The 19,288-nt window shown below is 49.4% G+C and overlaps 1 protein-coding gene across 1 annotated transcript; it reads left to right on the forward strand.

Moving 5' to 3' along the window:
• The first annotated feature begins 1,988 nt into the window (after nt 1–1,988).
• Nucleotides 1,989–17,726, forward strand: LOC125372521. Its single transcript, XM_048382828.1, has 4 exons — nt 1,989–2,123; nt 8,755–8,874; nt 16,798–16,914; nt 17,639–17,726. The coding sequence occupies exons 1-4, from the start codon at nt 2,078–2,080 to the stop codon at nt 17,680–17,682; spliced, it is 327 nt and encodes a 108-aa protein (XP_048238785.1). The 5' UTR covers nt 1,989–2,077; the 3' UTR covers nt 17,683–17,726.
• Nucleotides 17,727–19,288: the final 1,562 nt, after the last annotated feature.

The following is a 19,288-nucleotide window of genomic DNA, read 5'->3' on the forward strand; positions in this document are numbered from 1 at the left end:
ACAAAATGTTCAGAAATAAGCAGACGTACCCAGCTTATATGTTGTTATTTATTGGTCACATCTCGGAAATATGCAAAAGCTTCCACAATTTTTTTTTACAGTTGGGTCTGACATTGCCTGACATTGCCTGACCTTGCCTGACCTTGGTTGACATTGCCTGACCTTGCCTGACCTTGATTGACTATGGGGCCTGAGAACACATGGGGTGGGCAAATTTCAACTTTGGTCAAATATACGGTACATATTGCCAGTGACAGTTGCTCAAAAAGGAACAGATCCTGTTCAGATTAATTGTCCCACTCAATTGAATGACGGATACTGTTACTGACGTGAGTCTCTGTTCCCTGTAGGGGCGGTGGGGTAGTCCAGTGGATCGTTCGCTCGTCACGCCAAAGACCCGGGTTCGATTGCCCACATGGGTACAATGTGTGAAGCTCATTTCTGGTGTCCCCGGCCGTGATATTGCTGGAATATTGCTACAAGCGGTGTAAAACCCTACCCATTCACTCACTCACTCGCTGTTCCTTGGAGGCCTGAATTGGTACGAGAGGGGAAGGTGTTGTCAGGCTTGGGTATCAGGATGAACGGTTAACTACTCTAGCTGTAACTTCCTTCGATGACATCGTTTAATCATCATCATCATCATCATCTTCATCATCATTATCATCATCATCATCATCATCTTCATCTTCATCATCATTATCATCATCATCATCTTTTTTTATCTTCATCATCATCATCTTCATCATCCTCTTCATCTTCATCATCTTTTGAATAGGCCCCTTTACAGCCTTAGACATATCCAGGCCAACAAACCTGATCTTGTCCTTTTTGATAAATCCAATGAAATCATTTGTATCATTGAATTTTCTGTCCCCTTTTACACTAATGTGATTGACAAGATTGAGGAAAAACATGGCAAATATGCGGACCTCACTTTCGAAATGTCACGCTTGCATCCCAAGTACCAAGTTGTCCGACTCCCCATTGTTCTCGGTGCCTTAGGTTTGGTACCTTCCAATCTTTTGACTGACATTGGGAGAGTACCCGGGTTTGCTACCAGGAATACAGCCCTTCTGACAATCTGGGTAATGCAGAAGGCTGCAGTGTTGGGGAGTCTTCACATTCTCAGAAAAGTTCTGGGTGGGTTTGACTAGGCAGCACTTCCTGGGAGAAGTCCCATTCGCTGTCTGGGCTGCGTGTAGAGGGGGCAAGGGCCTTGAGCTGATGATGAGCCTAACCAGCATGACTGCCAGGATCACCCAAACACTCTTTGCTGCATTTTTTAATTTAATCTGTAACTAATAATAATAATAATAATAATACAGCGCATTAGGATGAGGTGCATTTCCTGTCTCATGACCTGTTACCCACACTCCAGTAGCCTGATGAGAGTTTGCAGCAATTTGATTCGTGGAGCCTGGTTTTGGATCAGTCAACGATGTACTCTTGTCGTTGACCTGGGACGCCCTGTTCTGGGTCGGTCGTCAACATGTTTGGGTTAGTTGGTACCTGCAAAACTCTGGTTTGGTTTTCTGTCTTACAGGCATAAGCGTTTTTGCATGGGATGTTTGTCACCAACACCTATCTTTGTTCTCATACCATGTATCAACATATATATTTCATGATTCCCTACTTTCAAAAGTATATAATCGCCCCCTTACACCCCGCGTGACGGCGGCGGGACACAACAGTCTTACTGCCAGCATGAGGACCTTTATTATCTTTTTGTACAACAGACTGTCAGGACTAGGTGGCTGACCTAACGGGTCGTCGTATGTGCAGGCTTAGTGGACATTACTTGGGCAGAGCTTCTGATATTAGTTCTATCATGATCATCACATGGTCAATTTTCAGATGTTTGTCAATATTTGTACATGAAACTCCTTAACACAGTTATAAAACAGACAGATCTTTTCAAGCAGTTTACTTTAATACACATAGCATTTTGCCTTATCTCTCTACTTATCGCATCCTAGTGACGCCAGTCGGTGAACTGCAGAGTTGACCTTATCTAGCTCTCTATCGCGGGCTGGCTACAGCAGTGGGCCAGACTGGATCAGACGGAACATTGAACATGCACAGGTTAGCTGTTCCCGTAGGAGCTCTAGCGGTGATTCTGGGTATGTAATGACATATTACGCTGTGTGTGTTTTTTTTGTTTAACGCCGCACTCGGCAATATTCCAGCTATATGACGGTGGTCTGTAAGTTATCGAGTCTGGACCAGACAATCCAGTGATTGACATCATGAGCATCGATCCAGGCAGTTTGGATACGATGACATGCATTAACCAGGTCAGCGAGTCTGACCACCCGATCCCGTTTGTCGCCTCTTACAAGTAGAGCCTTTAACGACAAGCATGGGTTGCTGAAGACCTATTCTACCCCGGATCTTCACGGGTCGGTGTAGAGTGAGTGAGTGAGTTTGATAGTACCATGGAATTGGGATTCAAAACTCTGTGTCAGGTACACACCAATATGAACAGTCAAAATCAAAGTTGTTGCCATGGAAACAGATTTTTTTTCGTGAGCAGTATTTCCGTTATATACCCACGCTACTTATTACTGACACCTGTGAGAACACGCTAATATCTCGCCGTGTCAGCTTGTGTTGTGATGAAGGTCATTAGTGACGCTTGCTGTAGATGTGAAACTTTGGTTAAAGCCGAAAGAATGAGTATGGTGCTTACATCGGATCCTGGTACTCCTTAGGGACACAACTCTGCACAATGGACATCCCTGTATGGAATATATAGAGGACGGCACAGTTTACTATCGGGACACACACACACACACACACACACAGACACAGACACAGACACAGACACACACACACACACACACACACACACACACACACACGACACACACACACGCAGACACAGACACACGCGCAGACACACGCACACACACACACACACACACACACACACACACGCATAGACACACACAGACACATACACACACACGCACAGACACACACACACAGACACACAGACACACAAACGCAGACACAGACACACACGCGCAAACACACAGACACGCACACACACACACAGACAGACACGCGCGCGCGCACACGCACACACACACTGAGACGCAGACACAGATAACCAAGCAAACACAGATACACAAACACGCGCATGCGTTTTGTTGTCCTTCTATTCTTCTCTCAGTGTGTTTTGTTTTAAACTCCATTTGCAATCCTAAGGTGTTCCGTCACGTCCGCACCAAGAACTGCCCTTCTCTTGAAATGCACTCCTCATGCCCCAGCCACTGTGTCAGAACACGCCCCACCCACTGTGTCAGCACACACACCCCCCACTGTGTCAGCACACGCCCCCCCCCCCCCCCCCACTGTGTCAGCACACACCCCACCCACTGTGTCAGCACACGCCCCCCCCACTGTGTCAGCACACACACCCCCCACTGTGTCAGCACACGCCCCACCCACTGTGTCAGCACACACCCCACCCACTGTGTCAGCACACACCCCCCACTGTGTCAGCACACGCCCCAGACACTGTGTCAGCACACACACCCCCCACTGTGTCAGCACACGCCCCAGACACTGTGTCAGCACACGCCCCACCCACTGTGTCAGCACACGCCCCACCACTGTGTCAGCACACGCCCCACCCACTGTGTCAGCACACGCCCCACCCACTGTGTCAGCACACGCCCCACCCACTGTGTCAGCACACGCCCCACCCACTGTGTCAGCACACGCCCCACCACTGTGTCAGCACACGCCCCACCCACTGTGTCAGCACACGCCCCACCCACTGTGTCAGCACACGCCCCACCCACTGTGTCAGCACACGCCCCACCCACTGTGTCAGCACACGCCCCACCCACTGTGTCAGCACACGCCCCACCCACTGTGTCAGCACACGCCCCACCCACTGTGTCAGCACACGCCCCACCCACTGTGTCAGCACACGCCCCACCCACTGTGTCAGCACACGCCCCACCCACTGTGTCAGCACACGCCCCACCCACTGTGTCAGCACACGCCCCACCCACTGTGTCAGCACACGCCCCACCCACTGTGTCAGCACACGCCCCACCCACTGTGTCAGCACACGCCCCACCCACTGTGTCAGCACACGCCCCACCCACTGTGTCAGCACACGCCCCACCCACTGTGTCAGCACACGCCCCACCCACTGTGTCAGCACACGCCCCACCCACTGTGTCAGCACACGCCCCCCCCCCCCACTGTGTCAGCACACGCCCCACACACTGTGTCAGCACACGCCCCACACACTGTGTCAGCACACGCCCCACCCACTGTGTCAACACACGCCCCACACACTGTGTCAGCACACGCCCCACACACTGTGTCAGCACACGCCCCACCCACTGTGTCAGCACACGCCCCACACACTGTGTCAGCACACGCCCCACACACTGTGTCAGCACACGCCCCACACACTGTGTCAGCACACGCCCCAGACACTGTGTCAGCACACGCCCCACCCACTGTGTCAGCACACGCCCCACCCACTGTGTCAGCACACGCCCCACCCACTGTGTCAGCACACGCCCCACACACTGTGTCAGCACACGCCCCCCCACTGTGTCAGCACACGCCCCCCCCCCCCCCCCCCCCCACTGTGTCAGCACACGCCCCCCCCCCCCCCCCACTGTGTCAGCACACGCCCCACCCACTGTGTCAGCACACGCCCCACCCACTGTGTCAGCACACGCCCCACCCACTGTGTCAGCACACACCCCACACACTGTGTCAGCACACACCCCACCCACTGTGTCAGCACACGCCCCACACACTGTGTCAGCACACGCCCCACCCACTGTGTCAGCACACGCCCCAGACACTGTGTCAGCACACGCCCCACCACTGTGTCAGCACACACCCCACCCACTGTGTCAGCACACGCCCCACCCACTGTGTCAGCACACGCCCCACCCACTGTGTCAGCACACGCCCCACCCACTGTGTCAGCACACACCCCACCCACTGTGTCAGCACACACCCCACACACTGTGTCAGCACACACCCCACCCACTGTGTCAGCACACGCCCCACACACTGTGTCAGCACACGCCCCACCCACTGTGTCAGCACACGCCCCAGACACTGTGTCAGCACACGCCCCACCACTGTGTCAGCACACACCCCACCCACTGTGTCAGCACACGCCCCACCCACTGTGTCAGCACACGCCCCACCCACTGTGTCAGCACACGCCCCACCCACTGTGTCAGCACACGCCCCACACACTGTGTCAGCACACACCCCACCCACTGTGTCAGCACACGCCCCCCCCCCCCACTGTGTCAGCACACGCCCCACACACTGTGTCAGCACACGCCCCACCCACTGTGTCAGCACACGCCCCACCCACTGTGTCAGCACACACCCCACCCACTGTGTCAGCACACGCCCCACACACTGTGTCAGCACACACCCCACCCACTGTGTCAGCACACGCCCCAGACACTGTGTCAGCACACGCCCCACCCACTGTGTCAGCATTCGCCCCAGACACTGTGTCAGCATTCGCCCCACACACTGTGTCAGCACACTGTACGTTTCTACAGGATAAAACCGTGTGAACGGCACATGGCAGAGGAGTGTTTTGTAAATCCGTGTGAAGAAGATACTTGTATCAGGCCAGAGTACAGTAACCTACTTGATTGTGTCTGAGTTTTCTGTGACCATATTTGGGAACATTATTTGACCTAAGAAATGAACATCTGAAACTGCTTTTGTTGACATAAAAAATGCTCTAGTTGATATTGCCAGACAATGTGAAACAGATCCATTTGGATATTGGAGAATGTGAAACAGCTCTAGCTGATATTGCCAACGACAAACATGCAAACAAAACATGTCATTATTTCACATTTCATGACTAGTTGAGTTCAAAGTAATGTTGTACACCCTGTGTGTTACAGGGTACATGGGGGGAGTTCTACTGACGTGTACATCCCGTGTGTTACAGGGTACGTGGGGGGAGTTCTTCTGACGCGTACACCCCGTGTGTGGGAGGGTGTGTGGGGGGAGTTCTACTGACGTGTACACCCTGTGTGTTGGAGGGTGTGTGGGAGGAGTTCTACTGACGTGTACACCCCGTGTGTTGGAGGGTGTGTGGGAGGAGTTCTACTGACGTGTACACCCCGTGTGTGGGAGGGTGTGTGGGAGGAGTTCTACTGACGTGTACACCCTGTGTGTTACAGGGTACATGGGGGGAGTTCTACTGACGTGTACACCCCGTGTGTGGGAGGGTGTGTGGGAGGAGTTCTACTGACGTGTACACCCCGTGTGTGGGAGGGTGTGTGGGGGGAGCTCTACTGACGTGTACACCCCGTGTGTTACAGGGTGTGTGGGGGGAGTTCTACTGACGTGTACACCCCGTGTGTTGCAGGGTGTGTGGGGGGAGTTCTACTGACGTGTACACCCCGTGTGTTGGAGGGTGTGTGGGAGGAGTTCTACTGACGTGTACACCCCGTGTGTTGCAGGGTGTGTGGGGGGAGTTCTACTGACGTGTACACCCCGTGTGTTGCAGGGTGTGTGGGGGGAGTTCTACTGACGTGTACACCCTGTGTGTTGCAGGGTGTGTGGGGGGAGTTCTACTGACGTGTACACCCCGTGTGATGGAGGGTGTGTGGGAGGAGTTCTACTGACGTGTACACCCCGTGTGTGGGAGGGTGTGTGGGAGGAGTTCTACTGACGTGTACACCCCGTGTGTGGGAGGGTGTGTGGGAGGAGTTCTACTGACGTGTACACCCCGTGTGTGGGAGGGTGTGTTGGAGGAGTTCTACTGACGTGTACACCCTGTGTGTTACAGGGTACATGGGGGGAGTTCTACTGACGTGTACACCCCGTGTGTTACAGGGTACATGGGGGGAGTTCTACTGACGTGTACACCCCGTGTGTGGGAGGATGTGTGTGAGGAGTTCTACTGACGTGTACACCCCGTGTGTGGGAGGGTGTGTGTGAGAAGTTCCACTGACGTGTACACCCTGTGTGTTACAGGGTACATGGGGGGGGGGGGAGTTCTACTGACGTGTACACCCCGTGTGTTGGAGGGTGTGTGGGAGGAGTTCTACTGACGTGTACACCCCGTGTGTGGGAGGGTGTGTTGGAGGAGTTCTACTGACGTGTACACCCTGTGTGTTACAGGGTACATGGGGGGAGTTCTACTGACGTGTACACCCCGTGTGTTACAGGGTACATGGGGGGAGTTCTACTGACGTGTACACCCCGTGTGTGGGAGGGTGTGTTGGAGGAGTTCTACTGACGTGTACACCCCGTGTGTTGGAGGGTGTGTGGGGGGAGTTCTACTGACGTGTACACCCCGTGTGTGGGAGGGTGTGTGGGAGGAGTTCTACTGACGTGTACACCCCGTGTGTTGGAGGGTACGTGGGGGGAGTTCTACTGACGTGTACACCCCGTGTGTTGGAGGGTGTGTGGGGGGAGTTCTACTGACGCGTACACCCCGTGTGTTGGAGGGTGTGTGGGAGGAGCTCTACTGACGTGTACACCCCGTGTGTTACAGGGTACGTAGGGAGGAGTTCTACTGACGTGTACACCCCGTGTGTTACAGGGTACGTGGGGGGAGTTCTACTGACGTGTACACCCCGTGTGTTGCAGGGTGTGTGGGGGGAGTTCTACTGACGTGTACACCCCGTGTGTTGGAGGGTGTGTGGGAGGAGTTCTACTGACGTGTACACCCCGTGTGTTACAGGGTACGTGGGGGGAGTTCTACTGACGTGTACACCCCGTGTGTTGCAGGGTGTGTGGGGGGAGTTCTACTGACGTGTACACCCCGTGTGTTGGAGGGTGTGTGGGAGGAGTTCTACTGACGTGTACACCCCGTGTGTTACAGGGTACATGGGGGGAGTTCTACTGACGTGTACACCCCGTGTGTTGGAGGGTGTGTGGGAAGAGTTCTACTGACGCGTACACCCCGTGTGTTACAGGGTACGTGGGAGGAGTTCTTCTGACGCGTACACCCCGTGTGTTGGAGGGTGTGTGGGAGGAGTTCTACTGACGTGTACACCCCGTGTGTTGGAGGGTGTGTGGGGGGAGTTCTACTGACGTGTACACCCCGTGTGTTGGAGGGTGTGTGGGGGGAGTTCTACTGACGTGTTCACCCCGTGTGTTGCAGGGTGTGTGGGGGGAGTTCTACTGACGCGTACACCCCGTGTGTTGGAGGGTGTGTGGGAGGAGTTCTACTGACGTGTCGACCCCGTGTGTTACAGGGTACATGGGGGGAGTTCTACTGACGTGTACACCCGGTGTGTTGGAGGATGTGTGGGAGGAGTTCTACTGACGTGTACACTCCGTGTGTTACAGGGTACGTAGGGGGAGTTCTACTGACGTGTACACCCCGTGTGTTGGAGGGTGTGTGGGAGGAGTTCTACTGATGTGTACACCCCGTGTGTTACAGGGTACATGGGGGGAGTTCTACTGACGTGTACACCCCGTGTGTTGGAGGGTGTGTGGGAGGAGTTCTACTGACGTGTACACCCCGTGTGTTGGAGGGTGTGTGGGGGGAGTTCTACTGACGCGTACACCCCGTGTGTTGGAGGGTGTGTGGGGGGAGTTCTACTGACGCGTACATCCCGTGTGTTGGAGGGTGTGTGGGAGGAGTTCTACTGACGTGTACATCCCGTGTGTTGGAGGGTGTGTGGGAGGAGTTCTACTGACGTTTACACCCCGTGTGTTGGAGGGTGTGTGGGAGGAGTTCTACTGACGTGTACACCCCGTGTGTTACAGGTTGCTGGTACGTGGGGGGAGCTCTAATGACGTGTACGTCCTTCGACGACTGCTACGGCATGGTGTGCGGAAGGGAAATGTCCGTCATGTGCTCCGACTTTAATACCTGCGTTTGTAAAGGTAGGTCAATCAAACGTAGGTCAATCATTTGTAGGTCAACCGTATGTATGTCAGATACATACATGTCAATCACACGTATGTCAGCCACATACAGCACAATCACATGTATGTCAGCCACATACAGCACAATCACACGTATGTCAGCCACATACAGCACAATCACAAGTATGTCAGCCACATACAGCTCAAACACACACAGCTCAATCACACGTATGTCAGCCACATACAGCACAATCACACGTATGTCAGCCACATACAGCACAATCACACACAGCTCAATCACATGTATGTCAGCCACATACAGCTCAATCACAAGTATGTCAGCCACATACAGCACAATCACACACAGCTCAATCACATGTATGTCAGCCACATACAGCTCAAACACACACAGCACAATCACAAGTATGTCAGCCACATACAGCACAATCACAAGTATGTCAGCCACATACAGCTCAAACACACACAGCTCAATCACATGTATGTCAGCCACATACAGCACAATCACACACAGCTCAATCACACGTATGTCAGCCACATACAGCTCAATCACAAGTATGTCAGCCACATACAGCACAATCACACACAGCTCAATCACATGTATGTCAGCCACATACAGCTCAAACACACACAGCACAATCACACGTATGTCAGCCACATACAGCACAATCACAAGTATGTCAGCCACATACAGCGCAATCACAAGTATGTCAGCCACATACAGCACAATCACAAGTATGTCAGCCACATACAGCACAATCACACGTATGTCAGCCGAATACAGCTCAATCACATGTATGTCAGCCACATACAGCACAATCACATGTATGTCAGCCACATACAGCACAATCACACGTATGTCAGCCGAATACAGCACAATCACACGTATGTCAGCCACATACAGCACAATCACATGTATGTCAGCCACATACAGCACAATCACATGTATGTCAGCCACATACAGCACAATCACACGTATGTCAGCCACATACAGCTCAATCACAAGTATGTCAGCCACATACAGCACAATCACAAGTATGTCAGCCACATACAGCTCAATCACAAGTATGTCAGCCACATACAGCTCAATCACAAGTATGTCAGCCACATACAGCACAATCACAAGTATGTCAGCCACATACAGCACAATCACATGTATGTCAGCCACATACAGCTCAATCACAAGTATGTCAGCCACATACAGCACAATCACACGTATGTCAGCCACATACAGCACAATCACAAGTATGTCAGCCACATACAGCTCAATCACACGTATGTCAAACACATACAGCACAATCACACGTATGTCAGCCACATACAGCACAATCACAAGTATGTCAGCCACATACAGCACAATCACAAGTATGTCAGCCACATACAGCACAATCACACGTATGTCAGCCACATACAGCACAATCACAAGTATGTCAGCCACATACAGCACAATCACAAGTATGTCAGCCACATACAGCGCAATCACAAGTATGTCAGCCACATACAGCACAATCACAAGTATGTCAGCCACATACAGCACAATCACACGTATGTCAGCCGAATACAGCACAATCACACGTATGTCAGCCACATACAGCACAATCACAAGTATGTCAGCCACATACAGCGCAATCACAAGTATGTCAGCCACATACAGCACAATCACAAGTATGTCAGCCACATACAGCTCAATCACAAGTATGTCAGCCACATACAGCTCAATCACAAGTATGTCAGCCACATACAGCACAATCACAAGTATGTCAGCCACATACAGCACAATCACATGTATGTCAGCCACATACAGCACAATCACACGTATGTCAGCCACATACAGCACAATCACAAGTATGTCAGCCACATACAGCTCAAACACACACAGCTCAATCACACGTATGTCAGCCACATACAGCACAATCACACGTATGTCAGCCACATACAGCACAATCACACACAGCTCAATCACATGTATGTCAGCCACATACAGCTCAATCACAAGTATGTCAGCCACATACAGCACAATCACACACAGCTCAATCACATGTATGTCAGCCACATACAGCTCAAACACACACAGCACAATCACAAGTATGTCAGCCACATACAGCACAATCACAAGTATGTCAGCCACATACAGCTCAAACACACACAGCTCAATCACATGTATGTCAGCCACATACAGCACAATCACACACAGCTCAATCACACGTATGTCAGCCACATACAGCTCAATCACAAGTATGTCAGCCACATACAGCACAATCACACACAGCTCAATCACATGTATGTCAGCCACATACAGCTCAAACACACACAGCACAATCACACGTATGTCAGCCACATACAGCACAATCACAAGTATGTCAGCCACATACAGCGCAATCACAAGTATGTCAGCCACATACAGCACAATCACAAGTATGTCAGCCACATACAGCACAATCACACGTATGTCAGCCGAATACAGCTCAATCACATGTATGTCAGCCACATACAGCACAATCACATGTATGTCAGCCACATACAGCACAATCACACGTATGTCAGCCGAATACAGCACAATCACACGTATGTCAGCCACATACAGCACAATCACATGTATGTCAGCCACATACAGCACAATCACATGTATGTCAGCCACATACAGCACAATCACACGTATGTCAGCCACATACAGCTCAATCACAAGTATGTCAGCCACATACAGCACAATCACAAGTATGTCAGCCACATACAGCTCAATCACAAGTATGTCAGCCACATACAGCTCAATCACAAGTATGTCAGCCACATACAGCACAATCACAAGTATGTCAGCCACATACAGCACAATCACATGTATGTCAGCCACATACAGCTCAATCACAAGTATGTCAGCCACATACAGCACAATCACACGTATGTCAGCCACATACAGCACAATCACAAGTATGTCAGCCACATACAGCTCAATCACACGTATGTCAAACACATACAGCACAATCACACGTATGTCAGCCACATACAGCACAATCACAAGTATGTCAGCCACATACAGCACAATCACAAGTATGTCAGCCACATACAGCACAATCACATGTATGTCAGCCACATACAGCACAATCACAAGTATGTCAGCCACATACAGCACAATCACAAGTATGTCAGCCACATACAGCGCAATCACAAGTATGTCAGCCACATACAGCACAATCACAAGTATGTCAGCCACATACAGCACAATCACACGTATGTCAGCCGAATACAGCACAATCACACGTATGTCAGCCACATACAGCACAATCACAAGTATGTCAGCCACATACAGCGCAATCACAAGTATGTCAGCCACATACAGCACAATCACAAGTATGTCAGCCACATACAGCACAATCACACGTATGTCAGCCGAATACAGCACAATCACACGTATGTCAGCCACATACAGCACAATCACATGTATGTCAGCCACATACAGCACAATCACACGTATGTCAGCCACATACAGCACAATCACAAGTATGTCAGCCACATACAGCACAATCACAAGTATGTCAGCCACATACAGCTCAATCACACGTATGTCAGCCACATACAGCACAATCACACGTATGTCAGCCACATACAGCACAATCACAAGTATGTCAGCCACATACAGCACAATCACAAGTATGTCAGCCACATACAGCACAATCACAAGTATGTCAGCCACATACAGCACAATCACACGTATGTCAGCCACATAAAGCACAATCACAAGTATGTCAGCCACATACAGCACAATCACAAGTATGTCAGCCACATACAGCTCAATCACACGTATGTCAGCCACATACAGCACAATCACATGTATGTCAGCCACATACAGCACAATCACACGTATGTCAGCCACATACAGCACAATCACACGTATGTCAGCCACATACAGCACAATCACACGTATGTCAGCCACATACAGCTCAAACACACACAGCACAATCACACGTATGTCAGCCACATAAAGCACAATCACACGTATGTCAGCCACATACAGCACAATCACAAGTATGTCAGCCACATACAGCTCAATCACACGTATGTCAGCCACATACAGCACAATCACAAGTATGTCAGCCACATACAGCACAATCACAAGTATGTCAGCCACATACAGCACAATCACACGTATGTCAGCCACATACAGCACAATCACACGTATGTCAGCCACATACAGCACAATCACACGTATGTCAGCCACATACAGCTCAAACACACACAGCACAATCACACGTATGTCAGCCACATACAGCACAATCACAAGTATGTCAGCCACATACAGCACAATCACATGTCAGCCACATAAAGCACAATCACACGTATGTCAGCCACATACAGCACAATCACACGTATGTCAGCCACATACAGCACAATCACACGTATGTCAGCCACATACAGCACAATCACACGTATGTCAGCCACATACAGCACAATCACAAGTATGTCAGCCACATACAGCTCAAACACACACAGCACAATCACAAGTATGTCAGCCACATACAGCACAATCACAAGTATGTCAGCCACATACAGCACAATCACATGTCAGCCACATAAAGCACAATCACAAGTATGTCAGCCACATACAGCACAATCACACGTATGTCAGCCACATACAGCACAATCACACGTATGTCAGCCACATACAGCACAATCACACGTATGTCAGCCACATACAGCACAATCACAAGTATGTCAGCCACATACAGCACAATCACATGTATGTCAGCCACATACAGCACAATCACACGTATGTCAGCCACATACAGCACAATCACACGTATGTCAGCCACATACAGCACAATCACACGTATGTCAGCCACATACAGCACAATCACATGTATGTCAGCCACATACAGCACAATCACACGTATGTCAGCCACATACAGCACAATCACACGTATGTCAGCCACATACAGCTCAAACACAAGTATGTCAGCAGAATACAGCACAATCACACGTATGTCAGCCACATACAGCACAATCACACGTATGTCAGCCACATACAGCACAATCACACGTATGTCAGCCACATACAGCACAATCACACGTATGTCAGCCACATACAGCACAATCACACGTATGTCAGCCACATACAGCTCAATCACATGTATGTCAGCCACATACAGCACAATCACATGTATGTCAGCCACATACAGCTCAAACACACACAGCTCAATCACACGTATGTCAGCCGAATACAGCACAATCACATGTATGTCAGCCACATACAGCACAATCACAAGTATGTCAGCCACATACAGCACAATCACACGTATGTCAGCCACATACAGCACAATCACATGTATGTCAGCCACATACAGCACAATCACAAGTATGTCAGCCACATACAGCACAATCACAAGTATGTCAGCCACATACAGCACAATCACACGTATGTCAGCCACATACAGCACAATCACATGTATGTCAGCCACATACAGCACAATCACACGTATGTCAGCCACATACAGCACAATCACACGTATGTCAGCCACATACAGCACAATCACAAGTATGTCAGCCACATACAGCACAATCACACGTATGTCAGCCACATACAGCACAATCACAAGTATGTCAGCCACATACAGCACAATCACACGTATGTCAGCCACATACAGCACAATCACAAGTATGTCAGCCACATACAGCACAATCACAAGTATGTCAGCCACATACAGCACAATCACACGTATGTCAAACACATACAGCTCAATCACACGTATGTCAGCCACATACAGCACAATCACACGTATGTCAGCCACATACAGCTCAATCACACGTATGTCAGCCACATACAGCACAATCACACGTATGTCAGCCACATACAGCACAATCACAAGTATGTCAGCCACATACAGCACAATCACACGTATGTCAAACACATACAGCTCAAACACACACAGCTCAATCACAAGTATGTCAGCCACATACAGCTCAAACACACACAGCTCAATCACATGTATGTCAGCCACATACAGCTCAAACACACACAGCTCAATCACAAGTATGTCAGCCACATACAGCACAATCACACGTATGTCAGCCACATACAGCACAATCACACGTATGTCAAACACATACAGCACAATCACACGTATGTCAGCCACATACAGCACAATCACACGTATGTCAGCCACATACAGCACAATCACACGTATGTCAGCCACATACAGCACAATCACATGTATGTCAGCCACATACAGCACAATCACATGTATGTCAGCCACATACAGCACAATCACATGTATGTCAGCCACATACAGCTCAAACACACACAGCTCAATCACAAGTATGTCAGCCGAATACAGCACAATCACATGTATGTCAGCCACATACAGCACAATCACATGTATGTCAGCCGAATACAGCACAATCACACGTATGTCAGCCACATACAGCACAATCACATGTATGTCAGCCACATACAGCACAATCACACGTATGTCAGCCACATACAGCACAATCACACGTATGTCAGCCACATACAGCACAATCACAAGTATGTCAGCCACATACAGCACAATCACAAGTATGTCAGCCACATACAGCTCAATCACATGTATGTCAGCCACATACAGCACAATCACATGTATGTCAGCCACATACAGCACAATCACAAGTATGTCAGCCACATACAGCACAATCACACGTATGTCAGCCACATACAGCACAATCACAAGTATGTCAGCCACATACAGCTCAATCACACGTATGTCAGCCACATACAGCACAATCACATGTATGTCAGCCACATACAGCACAATCACAAGTATGTCAGCCACATACAGCACAATCACACGTATGTCAGCCACATACAGCACAATCACACGTATGTCAGCCACATACAGCACAATCACAAGTATGTCAGCCACATACAGCACAATCACAAGTATGTCAGCCACATACAGCTCAATCAAATGTATGTCAGCCGAATACAGCACAATCACACGTATGTCAGCCGAATACAGCACAATCACACGTATGTCAGCCACATAAAGCACAATCACACGTATGTCAGCCACATAAAGCACAATCACACGTATGTCAAACACATACAGCACAATCACACGTATGTCAGCCACATACAGCACAATCACACGTATGTCAGCCACATACAGCACAATCACAAGTATGTCAGCCACATACAGCACAATCACAAGTATGTCAAACACATACAGCACAATCACAAGTATGTCAGCCACATACAGCACAATCACAAGTATGTCAGCCACATACAGCTCAATCAAATGTATGTCAGCCGAATACAGCACAATCACACGTATGTCAGCCGAATACAGCACAATCACACGTATGTCAGCCACATAAAGCACAATCACACGTATGTCAGCCACATAAAGCACAATCACACGTATGTCAAACACATACAGCACAATCACACGTATGTCAGCCACATACAGCACAATCACACGTATGTCAAACACATACAGCACAATCACATGTATGTCAGCCACATACAGCACAATCACACGTATGTCAGCCACATACAGCACAATCACATGTATGTCAGCCACATACAGCTGAAACACACACAGCTCAATCACATGTGTGTCTGTTACATACAGGTCACTCATTTACAACTCAATCATCGCATTCAGCTCAATCACACGCATGTCATTCAGCTCAATCACACGTGAAGATCCTATCCTCCCACTGCTTACACCTCCCTCCTCACGCTACCCAGTGTGGAAAAGATACAATACAATTGGACTATTATTAAATGTGAACGTATAGTCACTTTTTACAGCAAGCATGGATTGCTGAAGACCTGTTCTACCCCGGATCTTCACGGGTGGAACATATAACAAACACTCAAGGAAGACTATGATACGTTGAGCACATGCTGGGGATTTCAGTCAGCCTAACGGTCTGTTTCATGTGTTCTAGTCAACCACACGTATGTTCCCGCCACATGTACGGCAGACCATGAGTGCCACAACCTCGACTGCTTCCCAGACCACCCACACAGGAAGTCCTGTGTAAACGGCACATGCGCCTGTAACAGTGAGTCCTTACAATCATAGTTCACACGTCTTGAGGTCACGGTTCCAGTATTTGTAGATATTTGTTGTTGTTGCTGTTGTTTTTGTTGTTTAACGCGACACTCGGCAAAGTTCCAGCTATATGACAGCGGTCTGTAAATAATCGAGTCTGGACCAGACAATCCAGTGATTGATATCATGAGCAATTGGGATCGATGACATGCATCAACCAAGTCAGCTAGCCGGACCACCCGATTGGTAATAATAGAAGTAGTAGTGGCAGTATCAGTAGCAGTAGCAGTAGCAGAAGCAGTCGAACCCAGCACGAGTGCAACACCCAAATTGGGCGGATCGATGCTCATGACATTAATCACTGGATTGTCTGGTCCAGACTCGATTATTTACAGACCGCCGTCATATAGCTGGAATATTGCTAAGTGCGGCGTTAAACAACAAACAAACAAACCAAATCGTATTTCTCACTGTTGAACCGTGAAGATGCGGGGTAGAATGGGTATTCAGCAACACATGCTTTGCCGTGAAAGGCAATTATACTTGTCGTAAGAGGCGACAAACGGGATCGGGTTGTCAGGCTCTCTGACTTGGTAGATGCATGTCATCGTGTCCCTATTGCATGCAATTACTGGTTTGTCTGGTCCAGACTCGATTATTTAAAGCCGCTGGAGTATTGCCGAGTGTGGCGGTAACCAACAAACAAGCAACCAAACAAACACTTTGTATTTCAGGCCATCTGCACCACCAACACCCAAACGTCCAAGGGGCGCTGTAGTCAGATGTACCTGCACGGATGGACATTAAATAAGCTTTATAAACGGCAAAGTGTTTTCATTCATGTTGACTGAACCCGTCGGTAGAACGAACTATGATTGTCTCCCTGTGAGGATTCGTGGTTAGAATAGGTCCCCCACTAACCTATGCTTGTCTCCCCGTGGGGATTCGGGGTTAGAATAGGTCCCCCACTAACCTATGCTTGTCTCCCCGTGGGGATTCGGGGTTAGAATAGGTCCCCCACTAACCTATGCTGGTCTCCCCGTGGGGATTCGGGGTAAGAATAGGTCCCCCACTAACCTATGCTTGTCTCCCTGTGAGGATTCCAGGTTAGAGGTCTCCTCGTAGGGATTCTTTGTTAGAATATATTTGTTTGTTTGTATGTTGTTTCACGCCGCACTCAGCAATTTGCCAGCTACATGACGACGGTCTGTAAATAATGGAGTTTGGACCACACAATCTGAATGCTGAAGACCCATTCTCTACCCACATCTTCACAGGTCTGGTTAGAATATATCCCTATCAAGGTATTCCGGATTGGAATAGATCCCAATCAACATATGCCTGACTCGCCATCTGGATGCTGGGTTATAATAGGTCCCCAGCAACCTATGTCAATATACTGAAATGTCCCGTCAAGGTGAGGTGGGTGAAATTGGGTGTAACGTTGCGGCCAAGATTATTGCACTGATATGGCAAACTTGCAATCTCCTGTGTGTGGCTGCTGGAATTGGTCCGGACCGATGCCGATCTATAGTGCTAGCACAGAATACAGACTCCGAGCCGATCAGTCGTTGTTTTAGCCCCTTAATGCCGAGCGCCAGACAGGGTAACAACAAGTACCATCTTTAAACGTCTTTTGGTATGACGCGGCCGGGGATCGAGCCACAGACCTTCCGCTCTCCTGGCAGACACTCTACCACTAGACCACGGAGGCGGTCTGTCACGTCAATGTTCTAGCATGTTCTGTTAATGTTCTAGCATGTCCCGCCAATGATCGAGCCTGGACCTTCCGCTCTCTAGGCAGACACTCTGCCACTAGACCACGGAGGCGGTCTGTCACGTCAATGTCCTAGCATGTTCCGTCACAGTCCAAGCAAGTCCCGTCAATGTCCAATCATGTTTTGTCAATGTCCTAGCACGTCCCATCAATGTCCAAGCATGTTTTGTCAATGTCCTAGAACGTTTTGTCAATGTCCTAGCATGTTCCGTCAATGTCCTAGCATGTCCGATCAATGTCCAAGCATGTTTTGTCAATGTCCTAGAATGTTTTGTCAATGTCCTAGCATGTTCCGTCAATGTCCAAGCATGTTTTGTCAATGTCCTAGCATGTCCCGTCAATGTCCTAGCATGTTCCGTCAATGTTATAGCATGCTCCGTCAATGTCTTAGCATGTTCTGTCAATGTCCTAGCATGTTCTGTCAAAGTCCTAGCATGTTCCGTCAATGTCCTAGCATGTTCCGTCAATGTCCTAGCATGTTCTGTCAATATTATAGCATGTTCTGTCAGTGTCCTAGCATGTTCAGTCAATGTCCTAGCATGTTCTGTCAATGTACTAGCATGTTCCGTCAATGTCCTAGCACGTCCAGTCAATGCCATAGCATGTT

This window comes from Haliotis rufescens, unplaced genomic scaffold (assembly GCF_023055435.1).
Source record: "Haliotis rufescens isolate VD_foot unplaced genomic scaffold, xgHalRufe1.0.p SCAF_41, whole genome shotgun sequence".
NCBI classification, from domain to species: domain Eukaryota; kingdom Metazoa; phylum Mollusca; class Gastropoda; order Lepetellida; family Haliotidae; genus Haliotis; species Haliotis rufescens.